At 38.6% G+C, this 19,182-nt stretch overlaps 1 protein-coding gene across 1 annotated transcript in view; it reads left to right on the top strand.

The window, feature by feature from the left end:
• The window catches only part of LOC110062958 (uncharacterized), a 53,829-nt gene that overhangs the window by 2,559 nt on the left and 32,088 nt on the right, over window positions 1–19,182 (top strand). Inside the window, exons 3-24 of the mRNA XM_089273011.1 lie at window positions 1,212–1,321; window positions 2,026–2,199; window positions 2,796–3,254; window positions 4,433–4,822; window positions 5,078–5,193; window positions 5,994–6,276; window positions 6,865–7,055; window positions 8,922–9,088; window positions 9,895–10,070; window positions 10,618–10,704; window positions 11,550–11,725; window positions 12,065–12,131; window positions 12,414–12,503; window positions 13,025–13,299; window positions 13,896–14,004; window positions 14,525–14,749; window positions 15,237–15,347; window positions 15,943–16,038; window positions 16,511–16,648; window positions 17,443–17,708; window positions 18,177–18,276; window positions 18,773–18,856. Coding sequence (XP_089129137.1) covers window positions 1,240–1,321; window positions 2,026–2,199; window positions 2,796–3,254; window positions 4,433–4,822; window positions 5,078–5,193; window positions 5,994–6,276; window positions 6,865–7,055; window positions 8,922–9,088; window positions 9,895–10,070; window positions 10,618–10,704; window positions 11,550–11,725; window positions 12,065–12,131; window positions 12,414–12,503; window positions 13,025–13,299; window positions 13,896–14,004; window positions 14,525–14,749; window positions 15,237–15,347; window positions 15,943–16,038; window positions 16,511–16,648; window positions 17,443–17,708; window positions 18,177–18,276; window positions 18,773–18,856 — 3,862 coding nt within the window. The 5' untranslated portion in view covers window positions 1,212–1,239. The remainder of the gene's footprint in view (window positions 1–1,211; window positions 1,322–2,025; window positions 2,200–2,795; window positions 3,255–4,432; window positions 4,823–5,077; window positions 5,194–5,993; window positions 6,277–6,864; window positions 7,056–8,921; window positions 9,089–9,894; window positions 10,071–10,617; window positions 10,705–11,549; window positions 11,726–12,064; window positions 12,132–12,413; window positions 12,504–13,024; window positions 13,300–13,895; window positions 14,005–14,524; window positions 14,750–15,236; window positions 15,348–15,942; window positions 16,039–16,510; window positions 16,649–17,442; window positions 17,709–18,176; window positions 18,277–18,772; window positions 18,857–19,182) is intronic.

Consider the following 19,182-nt stretch of genomic DNA (forward strand, 5'->3'; position numbering starts at 1 on the left):
ATTATCGTCGACATCTTCTTCCACAATCAGTTGAACTCCAAACACAAACTTCAGGTGTTGTGTTCCGATATATCAACATTTTGCGATGTTCAAACTACCTTAATTTAAAATTGGTTTAACAAGGAAGTAGACAAACAACAGTTAGCTAACATGAACCGAAAATGGCTAATTATGGTTAACATTAGTGGAGTTTGAGACGAGTGACAAATAAGGAATTTTGCAAAAAAAAAAAAAACTAAGTGAGGTAACAAACATCACAAACCCAATCGTTCCTGTACAAGCATTTCAGTAAGCATTTGAAAATCGCGAAAAAGTTCTTGTTGTAATCCGTGAGCTTCTGTAGTACGACTGTGTACTTTATTTCTCTGCATATCAAATGTTCCTGTGACTTAGTACCTTTGTTCAAATATCTGTTCCATCAACTAAGTGTATTAGTTTCTGGCTTCCTTTCAAAGTACATTGACTTTTAAAGTCATCGAAGCACACACCAATTTTTTCCTTAAAAGAAGGTACCATTTCATGTCCAAACTGAATGAGTTCTTTTGTCTTTTCTTTAGTGTATGTGCTGTTTACCCGCTATTGAAGCCGAGCGTTCATAATTTATAAATGCGGGTTCCGTATATTGTGTTGCCAGCGATATCACCGCCCCTTCTCTTTTCATGCTCTATTCTACATTCTGTATTCCAAATAGAAGAAAGTGTTTCTATTTTTGCTAGGAAAATAATGCGCCATCTAGATCTGGAAAATTGCAGAGCGCAATCGCGTTCCGCTCATGAGTCCGCTAGCAGTTTTTTCTAGACCTCAAGAGTCCATTATTTTCTTAGCGAACTTTATTTGCTAAGATTTTGAAACGATATCAAAGGTAATTTAGTTGAATATAGAAGGGCTTGAGTCTCATGCATCATAGATAAGAATTTCACTGTTTTGAAGCAATTCTGTGTAAGTGACTCGACTTTAATCATACCGTTTTTGTAGCGTCTGCCAGTCGAACATGAGGTTCCTGCTTTCAATTGCTTTCTTCAAAGCTAAGTTCAAACATTGTTATAGTGATAATGAAAGATCACCTGAGGTTGTTTACAGTACAGATAGAGATATTGTGAAGTTGCACGAAACGCAAAATGCATGACAGCGATAGAAAAATCATTCATGCAAGAGTTTCTTCTTTTTCTTCCCACTTCAATAAACTCTTTTTCGTTATTCCTCTTTTTAAGATGATATTTTAAAAGCCAAGAACTAAAAATGCTACGTGCTCGTGGGATTTGCTCAACTTGGTCAGTCATTATTTTAGCCGTCATGTTTGCAGCAATGGTCTCCGCATCAAGTGAGTATATTATTTCAAACCTTTCTGACTTTGGTATGTTGCAAATAACTAGTTTCCAGTTGGTTTAATTTTCCATCGGCCAGATTACAAAACAAAAATTCTCATTCAAAACTTAAAAAGAGCTTGTAGTCAGATACAGTAGGATCGAAATTTTCCTAAAAATGTCTCAATAAAAAGTTATGAAAATATCGTCAAAGGTGTCTTGTCTACAAAAGAAAGTTCATGACCGATTCTAAGGCAAATTTGTAAACATAACCTTGGGCAGTTGTAAGTCTAATAGTGAGTAAAACAGGAAGCGTGAAGGTAAAAAGACATCAAGAAGCTAACAGTAAGGGAATATAATAATCAAATGAAAATAGCAAAGAAAAACAATAAAAAGCATACCTGTGGGGTGGGCTGAACATCAAATAAGCTTAACAAAAGGCATTACAATAAAAACGCCCTCGCCCATAGTATAAGAAAATCATACCCTGAAGCTAATAAAGCTGTTTATTTTTAAGTTAAAAAGATACAGTCACAGTCGTGTGTGTAATTTAAACAGTACTAAAGAAACCTAATAACAGGTCTGAGGGGTTTTCAACTCCTTGCGATTTTTGAGTTTTAAATATCACTGAAATGGTTATCTATTTCCTTTACACACCATCCGCAATTTATTCATTAATTTTTTTTTTCGATACAACCATTTTCAAATTCTTTATTTTTAGGACCGAAAGAAGCATGTTCCAAAATTCGTCTTCCATCGGGAAAGTGTTGCGTGTTCCCGTTTGAGTACAATGGTAGACAATACAATGAATGTACAGTGGACGGATCAACAGTGAGACCTTGGTGTGCTACAACATCTAATTACACTCAGGACAGAGAATGGGAATACTGTGAATGTAAGCGGTGTTCTGTTCTTGTTTTTTTAATTGGCACATTTCCTTTTTTGTGACTTTTTTTTTTTATCAAAAAATGATATCCACCTCAAAGCTAGTGTGCACGGAGATCATTGACAAAAAAACCCTGTTATTCCATATGGATCGTCTTCTAGTGTTCCCGGTTTTTCCTTTTGATCGATCATCATCAAGATGGTAAATTTTATACTCGTGTCGAACCAACGAATACCAACAGGATCATCGTCTGTGGTTTTTGCATTAACATTTTATAGCTCTCTGCAGTTCAACGTTTGAATGTTTTTCTTTGTTAGCTTCCCCTTTTGCTTTTTATCAAAAGAAAACTTAGCATCAATGTTTCTTTAGCTCTTTATGGATTGAACTTATTTTTAATTATATAACTAACCTATTTATTTTTAATTAATCAATGAATTAATTAATTATTTTTCGGTCATTCCGGGTATCCCGAGTATACCGGTTCTTGTTCCTTATTCCGGCATTCCTTATTTTCCAAGCTATCTGCTACGTTCAAGTGTTATCTAGTTGATGCATCTATGATAAGCATTTTTCAATCTTATATCGTCCCGTTTCTCTCATGATAGTGCAGCAAAGCTGGTGTCCTCCAGGATGGTCTCATCTGAAAAACAGTTGTGTATTCATAAAGACGTCGCCATCGTATTATTATTATTATCGTGAATATGGCGTTAGCAGCTGGACAAGCGCACGTAAGGCATGTAACGCGAAAGGCGCGGACCTCATGGTAGTGCGGGATCTGGAAGACTTAAACGGACTCTTATCCATGTACTACACTACGGGAGAATTTCGCCGCAGACCCCTGTTTTTAGGATCACGAGAAAATTTCAACTTGCGTTGGCAATGGCCTCAAGGAGGCGTGGTTGATGCAGCTCTGTGGGGACCGGGAGAGCCAAATACGGCACAATATGGAAGATGTGGAGTGATTGAGAACTTTGAAAGAAGGATGTTTAATAGAGGCTGCGGTTGGTGGCTTGCCGCGAGAGTCTGCAGTAAAACGCGACCATACATATGCGAGGCCAGACCAGGTGAGTTTCTGGAGCTGTAATCATGGTAACAACATTCTCCTACCCCTCTTGTCTTAGTAGATTGGCATGCCTCATATTTTTAAATGACGATCAACGACGATCAATAATTTCTAGTGAGGAAATGCTTGCAAACCTTAGCGACGTCTTAAAATTTAGGGTTTGAACTCGCTCAAAGACTTGTTTCAATTAATTGATGTTTGGTTAAGTAAAGTTCTTGATGAAGGTTAAGGTTCATAGAAAACCAAGGAATAGTAAATAAAACGAGTTGACAACCATGCTTCCAAACCTAATTCCGCAGCTATCCCGAACTGATGACGAAATGATCACATAAGAAAATAACGCGTAGAACTAGATAGAAACAAAGAATTGTTTCTATTTCTTAGATAAAAGGAAGATGAGAAAATCAGATAAGTATTTAGAAAATACCCCATGACTCGATAGAAACACAGAATCAGTACAAACTTTTGACGTGAGCAAAGAAAATTACATTTTTAAATCGAAATAAACGAGCGATTTTCCTTTCTTGACCTTTCTTTTTCTCGCATAGTTTTCTAAAAAGGAATCGGAAATCTCTGTGTTTTCATCGAGTTCTAGAAATCTTAAAAAAACACTCGTGAAAGTTTCTGAGACCTCAAAATTGCTGAAACACTCGCTTGCGGCTCGTGTTCCGACAGCATTTGTTTTCTGCACTCGTTTTCTGTTAATCGATAGAAACGGAAAATGTTTCCTGTTTCTTACTTAATGAATCACTGGGACATAAATGACTTTTTGATCCAAGTAATGTCAACAGCTACCAAAGAAATTTTCGTCAAAGCCCCTTAAAATGCTGACAGGAATCATTTTGCAAAATTATATCAACTCGGAGTAGTTTCAAAAATAGTCTGTTTAGAATGGGTTGGTGTTGGTGTTTGGTGGTTAGAACACCTATTTTTATACGTTAGAAGAGCTCTTGTATTAGTTCAAGTGAATTATTTCGATGACAAACAATTAAAAAGGAGGTTGTTTTCATTAAATGAAATGCGATTTATTGACACATCTTCAATCTTATAAACGTCCTTTAGGATTTTACAACAGCTATAAATTTAACGTCACCTGTTCATTATTCAACCAAATGCAGATTATACAATATAAAATCTTAAATTATCGTATACGTGGTGATTCGTTTAGTTTCTTTTCAGTGAACAGGACGTGTCAACAAGGTTATGAATTAATCGGTAATCACTGCTACAAGATACACACCAGTCCTCGCCTTGATTGGGAGGATGCTTGGTCAGATTGCTTAAGCCAAAGCGGTTATCTGGCAATTATCGACTCCTACGAAAAACTACAAGGAATTGTCCCACTTTTGCGATTAGTACAGTGGCCCTATATCTTTCACGTTGGGCTAATCAGGGATCTGGGCAGTTGGTCATGGCTAGATGGAACATCTGTCGATAGCGCATTGTTTGAAGCGGGATATCCCCAAAAAGAATCAGGCGAGACTTGCATTGCATTTTATGGGTACTATCCAGTGATTATTAACATGCCCTGTGATGATTTACCTGGCGTTGCCTGCCAAAGTGCTCAAGGTGAGAAAAATAGAAATAATGGTATAGAGTATATTCCCTTAAACGGTGATTATTATATGCTAGTTTTGTTTTTGGGCTTTTATGAGAGTGGATGAAACCTAACACATACCTTGGGTCTATAGCTACGATGACGATGAAAGAATGGATAGGGAAATTAATACACAACTCCATAGCTCTTGCCATGCATTAGGCTACCGGCCCCACCCCTCCCCCATTCGAGTAGCTAGTATCTTACGAATGTTTGATTTGGTTTAGCTACCAAAGCTAATGTTGCTCATAGAAGTTTGACTCGCTTCTCAAGTCTGGCTACAGGAAGCAATTCATCATTTGCCGTCGACAACAACTCTGCAACCTGTTTTATCTCTCAAAAGGTAACAGTGTTAAGATATGCACTGAAGTAACAATGATGTTACTCAAAGAATTCTACCTCGTTCTGAGAGTCTTCGTTCCCCTTGACCAGCGGTCGGGAAACAAGCGACCCTGGAAAGTTCTGTCTAGAAGTCAAAATTTATCGGATTTCTGGTTGAATTGCGCATGCTTATCTGACAAACACGTTGATCAATCGAGTGGGTAGTGTTTAACTTCCGAATATATGCATAGTCCTTAACACAAATCAAATTCGAGCCTGTGACGGAACTTTCAAGTGTCGCTCGTTTTGTCGAGCTTGCGCAGTAAGGAACGAAGATTTGAGGAAAGAGATTGCAAGGAACTGAATTAAAACATCATGACTATGGTTTCTCACAACTTTGTAAATGCCGCAGAAAATAAAGAAACATTTATATAGAAATCTTTCTAAAGGCATTGATAATGAAAGTTGCTTGTTATCGTTTTCACTTTATCGTGAGCGCAGAAAATAATTATTTAAAAAGCTCACGCAATTATTATTTAAATCAGGAATAAATTTGCAACAACAACAACAAAAAAGAATGTGGGCATACACACTTGTACGTGTTCAGTCAAACTCTTTTTTTCGGTCACCTCTCAACAAAAAGTACCGACTCTTCAATGATTATTAACGTTTATCCCTAGGGGTGAGCGCTGTAGAGATAACATAAATTCGTTTGCGACGAGAACTTCCTGTCATCATTGAAACGTAAAAGCGATTAAAATGGGTACACATTTAACGAATATAACAGCGCTTATTAATGCTTATCTAAATGTTTGTGGGTAGGAGGCGAGTCCATGGCTCAAAATAGAACTTGCCAAAGAGTTCTTCATCTACAAAGTGATCATACAAAATGCCAAGAATACAAGTAATGACATACCTGTAACAGTGTCGATTTTGTCTCGCAATCAATCTGGTGTCATTCCCGGATCTGAGTGCACAGAGAAGCAGCACTCTCTGCATTTGGAATACCAATGTCTTCCCCCAGTGAAAGGTGACGTTTTGTACATCAACGGGCCTAACTTCAACACCACGCTGCTTTTGTGCCATGTCACTGTTTTGGCATTAGGTTAGTGTTAGAACTTGAATGATTACCTGTTTTGAAAGACGTTAGTAACCTAGAAAAGTTACTCCTGGTATACTGCACATTAATAGACCATTTCCAAGTTACCTCGTGCCTCTCTTTCGAAACGAGTCTTCGTGCAAAACCTTTCATGTGAAAATGAGGTTGAAGTACGTGAAAATGAACATGTAGGCGGAATTTATTTCCCTGTGAGTTGTTTCGCACGAAGACTCGTTTTGACACAGAGGTAAAAGGCAACTCGGAAGTGGCCTATTAAATAGTTTATTTATTTATACCTTGTCTGTTTGTTTTCGTGTTCGTGTGGAAAAGTTATATTTATGTAGAACGTTTATAAATAGGCGAAAACGTGAAAATGATAAAATGTTAATAACATAACATAACATAACAAAAGGATGCCATACATCATATTTAAAACTCATTACTTTCCCTCTTTTTCATCTATCTATATTTTATTACAACAATCTTATTATTTATTAAAGAGGAGTCATATAAAAACTCTTTAGTTGTACTTGCAGCTGCTTACCAGTTTATTACATTTCAATGTTCTGAACTCAAATTCACCTATTTTATCAGAGTCACAGACAAACGCCAAAGGAATACTTCGAGAAGTCTGGGATACAGGAAAAGAGAATGAAAGCCCGGATACCCTTCAAGAATATAATGTTTTCGGGCTTCAAAGTAGATTTTGGAATTTAATTCAACTAATGGATGCACCAGCCAACTTTGGAAACAACTATGCACAGAAACTAACTGCCTATCTGAAGGTAAAAAGCCGATTATTGTAATACAATCTTTCAGGAACATCTATAGGGAGATCGTTGCTGACGTAGATGTTTACATTTTTCCTCATTTAGATTCGACTTTGCGCTTTGCGAAAAGAAAGCGTCACGTTGACACGAATTGACTCTTAACATTTAAACAGCTTATGTAACTTACTAATTGGTGGAATTTTGGCTCATTGGGTGTAGTATTTCAGGGGAAAATGGATCAGGTAGCAGCTCTCGCAAGGTATCACATAAATGGCTCAATACCCTTTGAGAGCACAGTATAACAAATGCCCCTAGCTCCAAAACAATAACAGCTGCTACTCTATGAAGTTAAGAAGAATACAACGTCACATGACGTCACGGCGGTCACGGGAGCCAATTTGGTGTTCCAAAACAATGAATCGGCAGCCATATTGGTGTACCAAACCTATTCTGTGGGAGTTGAACTACCCTCTTATGTAAACACGCCCTTTAAATTTAGTTCCAATAAATTTGCATTGCTGCTGGCCGCGTTGTGAAAACACTCCATTAAAAGCTCACAAAAGCGGCCACAATCTCATCCAAAAATTGTAAATCTGGGTGGCAAAATCGCTAATGAGCTCCTGCATTTTTCTTGTAAAAACTGGAGTTTTTAAACCCACTTCGCACAAAACTATTTAATACACCGGGCTGAAATGGAACAGTTAACCATGCTATGCCCTTTCAATATTCAGATCTGATATTTTGTAACTTGATAACAAACGGAATCACCTATGCTAATGAGGCAACATGGTAAGCAAAGATTTCCCTGTTCTGCGTGATTCTGGAAAAAGTAGGAAAAAAGCCTTTTGGGAGTACGGCAAGCATGCCGGCTCACCAGCTTAACTCAACAAAAAAAATAAAGTGAAGCCTTGGAGCCGACTGGCTCATAGCTACGGGAGCTTATCCCGGTTTCTGTAGCATGAAGCGGCTAGGAGTATTTCTACTCCCTCTGGACAGGATGCTAGTCCATCGCAGGTCACTCCCCCGCAATTTGTTAGGTTTCCCCAACAATTCGCCGGTTCCCATGTATACTCCTGGGTGGAGAGAGACACTGTGAGAGTTAGGTGTCTTGCCTAAGAACGCAACACAGTGTCCCCGGCCAGGGCTCGAACCCGGATTGCTCGATCCGGGGACGAGCGCACTAACCATGAGGCAACCGCGCCTCCACCGCGTCGTTTAACTCAGCAACATGAAATTTTCGTCAGCAGACTTAAGATTTAATTCAAAGTTGATGTGACTAGTGCTGTGGAAATGTGGTATAACTGAAATGTGTTGGTGAATTGTGAAGAAATTCAGGATTTAGTCATTTTGTTGATTTAATACCAGCACATGTAGGTAGGTAAAACTTTATTTATGCAGGGTGGCCCATTCAGCACAGTGGCTGGTATCCAGAGGGGCCCTGTGGATTTGATAAGGCAAATTATCCGCCTTTTTTACATTAGAAACGTATGCGCCAGTTGCTTCCGCGCATCCGTACTGCGCACGTAATTCATGTTGCAAAGTAACGCCACGTCATACATCAAGCGTGCGCGCTAGGGAAGAAATATAGGCAAGAGTAAGGCTTGCCGCACCGGTTGCGTTAACTTCACCTACAGTTAATTTCTAAAAACCCCTGGTCTTCAATGCGTCTTATCGCGAAAAAGAGCGCGGTGGTCCCCCAGTTTTGCCTTTTTGGCGAAAGTTTATCTTTAACTTACTGCATGGCAAGTTTTTAAAAAAAATATGTGCGTGGGAACATTTTGGGCGCGAACGTCCTTAAGATGTTATGGAACTCAAAATTCGTTTAAGCTTTACGTGAATGTTTTTGTTTAAATTACAAGATCTTGTACATTTTCTCTCAAGGTCATTAACAGTGGCTATCACACATTCTATATGACCTGTGATGAAGAATGCGAGTTATGGATTCAGGACATTGGTGATCTTCAAGATTCCAGAGGCAACGAGCCTGAGAATAAAATGTTAATAACGCTAAGAGACAAGCTGAAATTGGCGCGACTGGAGTGGGAAAGGTAAACTGAACGTTGTATTGGACTTATCCTCTGTAACGTGCTTGTGACGAACGTCGTTGTTATATTCCATCATGAAAAACGTTACCTTTCCTTCTCAGGTTTTAGTTTAATAAGATATAAGTCCATCTAATCAGCTAAGAACGACCGGGTTCTTCGCTTTGTAATAGAGCACGTTTGAATTTCCAAGCTATTGCGCGGTGTGACATTTTTTCTCGGGACGACGCCATTTTTGAAAATGGCGGCCCGAGAAGGCTCACGAAGCCCGAGGTATTAGTTTCAATGTGTCGCAGCTCCAGTAATAAATTTGCGTTCTAATTTAATTGTAATAGTGAGCAAAATTCAATGACAAATGTTTCTATCACGTTACGGCCACCACATTGTTGATCCTCCCAGGAAAACCAACATGTCGTCTCCTTAAAAAGCTCTGTCAATTTGGGTGAAACATTACTCCGAATAACGCGCGAATGAAAAACCGCAGTGACCTGCCTAAATCTTGGCAACGTTGTTTATATATCAGTCCTGTGTCATATCCAAGATTCTTGACTCTAATTAGTGAATGGTTACGATTTTTGCTTTTGATGACCGTGAAAACCAGCAATAGCATTGTTGTTTTAATATGGAACGATCACTTTGGCCTTAGAGCAAATTGGCCAAATGATCTTCTTTACACGCTCAAGTGTCGTTCTTCTCATTTCCCTTAATTTATCAGCGTGTTATCAAGAAGACAGGTACGTAGCAAGCATACGATCGCTTTTCAAAATTTTCCTTTAAATAGTATCTTGATTTTTTTTTTTTTTTCCGAACAGGTCTCCGAGCAAACAAACTTCAAAGCCAATATTCCTCTCTCGATGTCGTCTTTATAAAATTGAGGTCTTTATGACAGAACAAAAACTTGATGATCACCTATCCGTTGGAATCAAGTTCCCAAATGGGCACGAACAAAAGCCAATGGATGCTGCAAATTTATTCTGGTTGAAACCAGGTTGGAAATAGGCCACACCTCGATATATCAATATTCTAAGATGACTCCGAGGTTTTCAGGAAAAACTTCAATCTTTGGTGGCGTTTTCTTCGTATCCAATTATCTTTTGCGAGTAGAGAGACAAAGACAAGTCGCAGTCTGGGAGCCATGTTAGAATATTGATATATTGAGCGTGTTGTAAATAATCAAGGGATACATGAATTTTGTATTTTGAATAATCACACTGAAATAATGTTTACGTCGAAATGTCCACTGCAGCTGCCTAATTAACAACAACTAATTGACACCGCAAATCGCAAAATGTGGTCAACTAATTCCGCTTGAATCTGAATTTGAGGGTACTCTCTGACAGAAAGTGGGGTAAGGGGGGGGGGGGGGGAGGAGGGAGGAGAAATCATATTTGCGATCGATTTCTTTCGTAAAATGGGAGAACACCAATAATCCTAGTCTGGAAATATGCAGAATTTGGGAAGTTCAATGCTGGAATTAGACTTTTAAATTGATAAATGAATAATGTTAATAAATGATGTTTTATATTCTTTATTAGGCGAGCGGCACCTCAATTTTAGCAACATTCGATTTGAACCTGGTGAGGAGTTCACAGCAGAAGTTGGATCCGTGATATCAATCGCAGGTTTGCAGTACCGATTGATGCTTTACAGTACAACCGCGATATATTCTAACGACTTGACCTACTTCAATATCTATAGAGAAATTCAAATTTTAACTTGTAGGTCCAAAATGAAAAAAAAAAAAAAAAAATGTGCCTTTAAAATATTGAAACAGTGAAATCATCCGCCATTCAAAGAAGTAAACTCTTATTGCAGAGTAAACGAGAAGTAAACGACTTAATGTAAACAGTTTGTCGGGTTCCAGCTATTTTGAAAAGGGTGTCAATTATTTATCTACCTACCTACCTACCTACCCACCCACCCACCCACCTACCTACCTACCTACCTACCTACCTACCTACCTACCTACCTACCTACCTACCTACCTACCTACCTACCTACCTACCTACCTTCCTTTCTGCTTCCCAAGCCAACCACCTAACAAATGAAGTAGGGAACAAATAAACGACGCAACTGACAGACTAGATGACCGACCGACCGACCGATCGACTGACTGACCAACTGACTAACTAACAGCCTGACCCTGATATTTTTGTTTTTAATGGTTATTGTCTTCCTCACTCAAGGTATTTATATATTTACATTTTATTGGTTCCGCGGTAAGCCTTTTCTAGTGGTATTCAGGTTGTCAGTTCTACTGGTTTTCCCCGTCTAGTTCCATCTCCTTAACCTTCCTTGTACCTTTACATCTACATTCTATCTTTTCCCACTCCACCCTGTAGCCGACAAACTTAAAGATTTTTCTGAAGCAATCATGGCTCTGTAAAGATCTATAGTTTGCCCAAATCAAATACCATGAAAGTTAAAGGAAGTGATTACATGTTACTTTCGTTTCTGTTAACAACAGGTTCGTACCGGTATTGCTGCCAAGGGATTTTCTGTCCTGATTGCGATCTACGAATCTCTATGACGATCTTCGGCAACGAATATGTGATCAATTCTTCTGAGCCGATGAATTGCGGTGAACGTTTATTCAAGATTTCACTAGAAGCAGATGTGGAACCAGGAGACTACCGTATACAGGTGAGTTTAATTCACCCCGATACGATACTGTCTTTTCACCACTAAGTTCTTTCACACCCAGTACAAAAGTAAGATTTCCTGTTTTCTTTCGCTGGATGTCAATATTTGAATCTTATAACTTGAATAAATGTGAACATCAGATGTCGTGAAATTTTTTGGTGGTCCTTTAAAAAGAAATACCAGCAGACAATAACTGAATATATGCCAATTCAGTTAAGCCGTTGAAAAACTATTTTGAGACAATAAATCAAGTCCAGACTCATTACAATGCATACAGGAAAATTGTCATCTACCTGGAATTGTATATTAACGCTACCCATTGTTAACCTTCTCTTGTAGGTCCTTTACTCGTTTGTCGATGAAAAAGACATAAAATACCTTGAACTAGGTCACGTTTTTATTACAGGTGGGTAAGAAGCGATTTATTTACCGTAACAATGATCTGAAATTAAAGCATCAAACAATCGTCACACCATACCGGCTTCAACAGATAACTCAAATCTCGGTCTTGATATTCGCATGATCAAGCTCAACTTCGGTGTTAGGTGTTCGGTTTCCTATTTTCATTCAGTCTGGAAAATTTGAATGTAGCTGTGATTTCACTAACAAGGACTATTTAAAACAAATGTGGCAACAAAACAAAAATAAGAAAGTTGTCTTTTACCAGCGTGTGAATGTTAACTTTTAGCCGCTGTTCTGAGTGAGTGCAGTTTTATTAATGGGTTGTGTCGCTGGAAATCAAGTGGTTCGAATGGATCCTCGTGGAACACAGGAGGAGGTATTCAGCTCTTAAAGTAACGATAATTGTAGACATTTTAGCGACAATTTTGTGCATAACTTTCCCAAGACGAAGTCAAAATAACAGCCCTCGTGTACCTTGTCATACCTGCTTTACCTAAAATTGGCTGCAATTTATGGTCCGAAAACTTTAATGACTGCTATCATTCGATTAGTTTTTTTGAGGGTGTATTAAAGTAGACGTCTTCAACGTTTATGTTCCCCAACGATTTAACTTTGAATGAAGCACCATTCGTTTCGGAGGGAAAATATGAGGAATTGTTTTTTACAGAAGTGTAGCTAGCAGCTCTTTCTTTTGCTTGTTAGCAGCTGTTATTGTTTTGGTGCTAAGGGCATTGTTTCTGTTCTTTGTCCTATTGTCCTCTCAAGGGGTATCCAGCCATTCATGTGGGACCTTAGAATAGCTGCTACCCGACCCGTTTTGTTATGCAAGTTTTCCTAAAGTGAACAGAAGTTTAGGTTTATGAGGATAAGTCACATAAACATCTACTATTCTTTCAGTTTACCAGGGCGCGTATTTAGTAAGTGTCAGCAACGCGTCTCTTGAAAGCCCGATGCTACCTTGGAAAGACTCCTATAAAAGGACACACACCTGTCTACAATTCGAGTACATACTGCCTGACACGACAAAGGTAACGAGAGAAGGAAGAGCTTCCTCTCTTGAAGTTCATGTCGGTACAAAAGAAGGAAAAGTTCTGCTCTGGAAGATAAGTGGTTACCATGGAAACAGATCATCCAAGGCTCAGATTTCATGGGAATCGAGAAAAGATGTTATGGTATGGTAGTGTTGTTTTATCTAGTAAATAAAGTTATAAGACAGAAACTGTAGTCTTAATACTAACTATAAAACAACGCTATCCAGAACCAATTCAGTAGGTTTTACTGCCTTTAAAAACACATTGAGTCGCGTTACTGGAGACGCAGCTCATATTCATAGCGCTAACATTTCGTCCGAGAAAATTCCTACTACAGAGGGGGTAATACGTGAAACTTGGAACTTTTTAGTACGTTTGTTTACCTGTCCAACTATAATACAATAGTAATACAATACAATATATTGACAACTGCTTGATAATTTACGAAAATATAATGTTTCTTTCATTTTCCAAAGGATTTCTGTTTTGTGTCATTGGCGTTGAGTAGTAGAAAAAACACTACGTACCCTCGTGGAGTATTTGTGCACATTTATGTAAGAATGGACAACAAAAAATGTAAAAAATGAAACAAGCGTTTAGAAAACTGCAAGTTAATAGTGGTACTTCAGTGATGAACGAATTGTTTACTGTTGAAATACACTGTAAATACTACTTTGTCTTATGATAGATAATCAGCGGGCATTTCTAATAAATATACCGGTCTTGTTTTCCCGAAGGTTGAACTGAAAGGCGAAGCATTTAACAGCAGGGTAGTCTCGGTTGTAATTCAGAATTTGAAGATCTTCACGGATAAATGCGTTATTTTTCCTTCGTTTGCCATTCCAGGTTAGTAAAAATGTTTACTCAACCGATTTGAACAAATAGTACTTACTATTATCAAGCCGCTTATACAGGACTGAAATGAAAAACTACAAATCGGATCCAAACTCTTTCTGATCTATACAAACTTTCGGTTCCATGTTCCTTGGTTGACGTTTCATATATATATATTGCTAACTGAACAACGTGGCTTTACTGCAGTCATTTATATGTTTAAGTAAGTCATAGATAGAGTTCGTGGTCGTGTTCAATCGTTTTGATTTCAGAATTTCCAAAAAGTTTCTGTCTTAAGTTATCAAAATTACGTTTAGCATAATTTGCAAACAAATTTAACTTTTCAAAGAGGTACGGCTATCATATTTTCTAGATGGTTCGCTATATCGTTTTGCATATCGTCCCACAATACGAAATCGTCTAATAGCGAGCCCAAGTAGCCTTAAGTATTTTCAAATCGTAGTCAGGATGACAAAAGGCCTTAAAGTTGCTAGAAGGAAAAGAAATCTCTCTTGTTGCTTTTTTTTCACAGGGTATAGTTGTAGCAAGGAAGAATTTAGGTGTGACAACTTGCAGTGTGTTAAAAGTATACAGAAATGTGATGGCCAGTCACAGTGTGTTGACGGATCGGACGAGAGCAGCTGCAGATGTCTGAACAGTCAGTTTTCGTGTTCATCAGGCGAATGCCTGTCCCCAGAGAAACTACGAGATGGCGAAAAGAACTGCCAAGATGGAGAAGATGAAAAGGAAGGACAGGGTAAAAAAAATGATATTCTACCACAATCCATGGTTATAGGCTGGAAATAATTTATGTTTGTGTTTGTGCGTTTACCACATAATTACTTACTGGCCATCTGATATTTGGTTACCACCTTTGTCCGACAGAGATAACTTCGGCCGTTGGATGACAACCGGGGTTTCAAAAACAGACATTTATAATATCGACTTATTTATCAGTTCATGTTTTGTTGACGGTGTGTTCTCCCCGGTATATTCGTGTGCTATAGGGTTGTTGCTGCGGCATATTTGAGAGTTTATTAGTTTATTGTGTTATCCTATTTGCTTGCTCAACATAAGTATGCAAAAGAGACAAATAAAGACAAACAAAACGACTATAAAAATATACATTACGATATCTCCATGAAAACGTTTGTCAATAAAATGTACATATCATGCCAATGACATGTGAATGTTATACCAGTCTAACGAATGGCCTCCGCTAAATTTGCATGGTTTGATTTAAGAAAACCCGAAGGATGAATTTCTCTGCTTTGATGGACAGTCAATCTCTTGGTCGCAAACCTGTAAGAAAGCAGAAGGATGTCCTGATGGCACCCATCTTCCTTCCATATGTGGTGAGATTCATTGCATTTATATTTTTAATGATTTCCTGCTTTCTGTAATTGACTGACTTGAATATCTAGTATATCTTAACGTTATGCAAAAATGATTCAGTGCACAAATATGCGTAGAACTGTTGAACTTAAAAACATGGCACGGGGTCGAAATATCGCTACCAACAGCTAAAATGGCCGACTATCTTGAGGGAGAATATAGATCTAGTTATGCCTGGAAATTAGCCTGTGCACCTTGTGAGGTAGACCAAAAACTAAGTATTCAAGTGTTTCCACGTTAAATAAAGTTCGTTATGGTAAGGCCCACTTAAGGTTAGCGGGATGAAAGGGTGACAGGATGAAATGAGATGGTGCAGCCTTTATTGGTGGGGTCAATGGCAGAAAACAAATGCATTAAACTGTTGCACTTGCAAAACAAACCCTGTTCTGAAGGTTGATCCGCTTTTCTTGAGACGAAATGTCCAAAGAATGCGGCCCATCCTACATATGCAACTGTTGGAGGATTGCATATAATTCTTTAGTGGTGGCTGTTGGTGCAGCTTCTTCAAACAATCCCACCAGTATTCAAGAACGTTACCCAACCTTTTCTGTACAGGAAAGACGGAATGTCCTCTGAATGACTTATCTTGCTCAAAAGAAAGAGGAAGCAGAACTGAAGACAAGGAAAACACTTGCCAGATTCCTTTTCGAGGTAGGATTTTTCACACAATGAATGAAATTTATTTTTTCGCTCAAACCAGGACACTTATACACACTTAAAAACTCTTATTAATTATTATTACTGTTATCAATAAGAGTTTTTAAAGTGTGCTCTGTAGGTTAAATCCTACCCTTTTTTGCTTCCATCACGGACAAACCATGCGTGTTGCACGTATTACGATAAATGCCACAGATCTTCAACTTAGTTTATTCTAAAAACGTTGTTTTTAAATTTTTGCGTTTTTTAAATTTTCTCAATTCACAAGTCATGGAAATCCTGCATCTTAAAGTTGATTGTTCTCTGGGCTAATGGTCAGAGGTTCCAATCTTGCCGTCCAGGAACTGGCATCCCATAAATCACAAATAACCGGCATTGAAATCAACCAGAATTCGGTTGACTGAACTAAATTGGATATTTTCTGCTTCTGCACTCTTTTCGGAAATGAGTATTATTATTGTTTCAGGACCATGCGATTTCCAAAATGGATTATGTGGATTACGGAATGATGTCAACAGTGAATTTCAGTGGACAACCGACATGGGACAGGCACCTTCAGAAAACACGGGACCTTCCTTTGACCATACGACTTTATCAAACCGAGGTAATTTGTTGCAATCGTTCAGTTTAAAACTCTGAAAAAATATTAGGCACTTCGCTCTCTATGAAATCTTAAAGTGGCCACAGGTTCTCAAGGGCTTTTAGGGGTTCGCTGAAATCTCTATTCTGAGAGGTTATTTACAGATTATGTCACTCAATACGCCTTCTGAAAAAGGAAAGACAAATTTATTAAGGAATGAAACTGATCAAACGGCTTCACTATAACTCTTCAAATACTAATCTTCAGATAGAATCATTAATTGTCACCCAAGCCATTTTGTCATTTTCCCTGGGAGAGGGAACTGTCTTGGATTATGAGCTCAGTTAACGGGTAGGACGAAGTGGGACATTAGAAAGACATTAGGCAGTTCGGTGCTCCTCTAGAAAAATCGACTTTACAACCGTCTTTACAATACAAGAAACCAAAGTGGACGGGTAATAGTCTGACGAGTTTTCCGTCCTGTTGCACGGTGAATTCGTGACGCCAAACCCGACTAATCGTATCTTACTAAATTCACACTAAGACGTGTTATCCTGAAGCGCTTTGAGACAAATCGACTAGAAAACCACCTGAAAGTGAATTTTGATGGGTCTTCACGGGTTTCTCGTCTAGGAGCCAGTCTTGTCGACTCAGATGGACACGTAGACGAGTAACGTTGGACTCTTTTCCCTTAAAACCCCGTCCCGTCCCGTTTTCACGCTAGCAACTCGTCACAGACAGAGAACTCGTATAACACGAATTTCCCGTTTCTAGTATGAATTCGGCCGATGTTTCTCATCATTGATATTTTCCGTTAGGTCGTTATCTATATATTGAAGCGTCCAACAGAAAAGTTGGCGACAAGGCCAGATTACAAAGTGGCTGGTTTATAAACACACAAGAGCTTTGTCTACAGTTCTGGTACCATATGTTTGGAAAAGATGTAGGATCTCTGAACATTTACATACAAAGAAATGCAAGTGGGTCTGAAACAAAGGTGTGGAGTCAAAAGGGGCACATGGGAGACAACTGGATATTTGCACAAGTTCCTATGAATCCAAGACATCATGAAAAGCAATTTCAGGTAAAACATACTGCCAGGAGAATGTTATTTGACCCCGGTGGTGCGTTATGATAATCTCATCTGTAATAAAATATCTCGATTCTGATTGTTTCTACGGGCGCTTATTTGCCATTCAATTGGCGCGCGATTCCGTGGCCTTACAATTGCAGATATAAATTGAAACTGGATACCTGTAATTCAACACCCGTGCCATTCGGACATGCCTAGGTTATTCAGCCGTGTTCCCACACATGGTAATCGATTGGGTATTCAAGGGCACGTTCCTGTCGTAGTTAGTTCACGACTGTCCTTGATAGAGTGCCAAACCAATAAAGACGGAATCCGTATTCTGTGGCGCCGCTCATCTTACTAGTAGCCGAGCACTAAACCCATTAAGGTTGGTGTAGAACCCACGACTATTCATTAGTCAAGGTGAGCCCTCACAAGAATATCGTTGGAAAAAAAATAAAGTAAAATGTTTTGCCATAGTTTGTCATAGAAGGCGTCATAGAGGGCGGAAGTTCAGGAGATATAGCTATTGATGACGTCACTGTTCTGGATGGGAACTGCTCTAAGATCGTCAAACAGGGTAAGGAAATATTCTCTTCGACGTGAACGCTGAAAATAAACATCTAAGAAGCTCAGAATCATACGAATAAGTGCAATTGGCAGTAGTGGTTCTCCGGTATAACGAACTTTGGTATAAAGGCACTGACTGTATCTTTTTTACTCTTGTAACGAGTCCTGGTGTACGTGACGACTTAAATCCCACTTATTAGAAATTATTTTTCTGTAATATTGCCAAAATTTGTTGTTGTGGGTTTTCACAGGAATAAAGATCTTAGGGAACTGGTAGGGCTGACTCCAGTCCTGTTTCTAAAGTGTGCACGTGGGCCTAAATAGCTTTCATTAAAAAAGGACACAAACATAAAGAAAAGCGATTCTGTTTTTCGGAATTGCACCTTATTATGATTCCGTATTTATTTGACTTGCCAATGAACCTGTATAACACCTCAGCAATCATTCTGACAGCCATAATGTTCACTCTAGTGAACTTTTTTTTTTCTATTCTCTCCCGTTTCCAGAAAGCCCGGACTGTTACTTTGAAGATGGATCATGTGGTTGGGCTGGTGAGGAAGACTGGGAGACAAAGATTTCTAAAGAAAATAGTAAGGAAAATTTGCTTGTGCTTCCAAACATATGTGATATGTGGGTGAGTGTTAAGAAAAGAGGGAAGTTCCACCTCTTCACTTTGTGCCAAAGGGTAAAGGTAATTGATTTCGGTCCTGATTTAAGCGCAATATCCGATGATAACGAAAGAATGAGAACAGAGCGGTAAAGAGGAGACATCTTATCTTCTCCAATTGCGGTTCTTTCTGGAGTAACAAAAAATAATAGAAAGTATGAAAAAGCTGACAATGATACTCAGTGCTAAAATCAGGTGTCAGGGAAAGGATATGTGCGAGGTAAAAATTAACACCAAACCATTTGTTGC

This window comes from Orbicella faveolata, unplaced genomic scaffold, assembly GCF_042242905.1.
Source record: "Orbicella faveolata isolate gen_17 unplaced genomic scaffold, um_ofav_v1 contig_35, whole genome shotgun sequence".
Classification (NCBI taxonomy): domain Eukaryota; kingdom Metazoa; phylum Cnidaria; class Anthozoa; order Scleractinia; family Merulinidae; genus Orbicella; species Orbicella faveolata.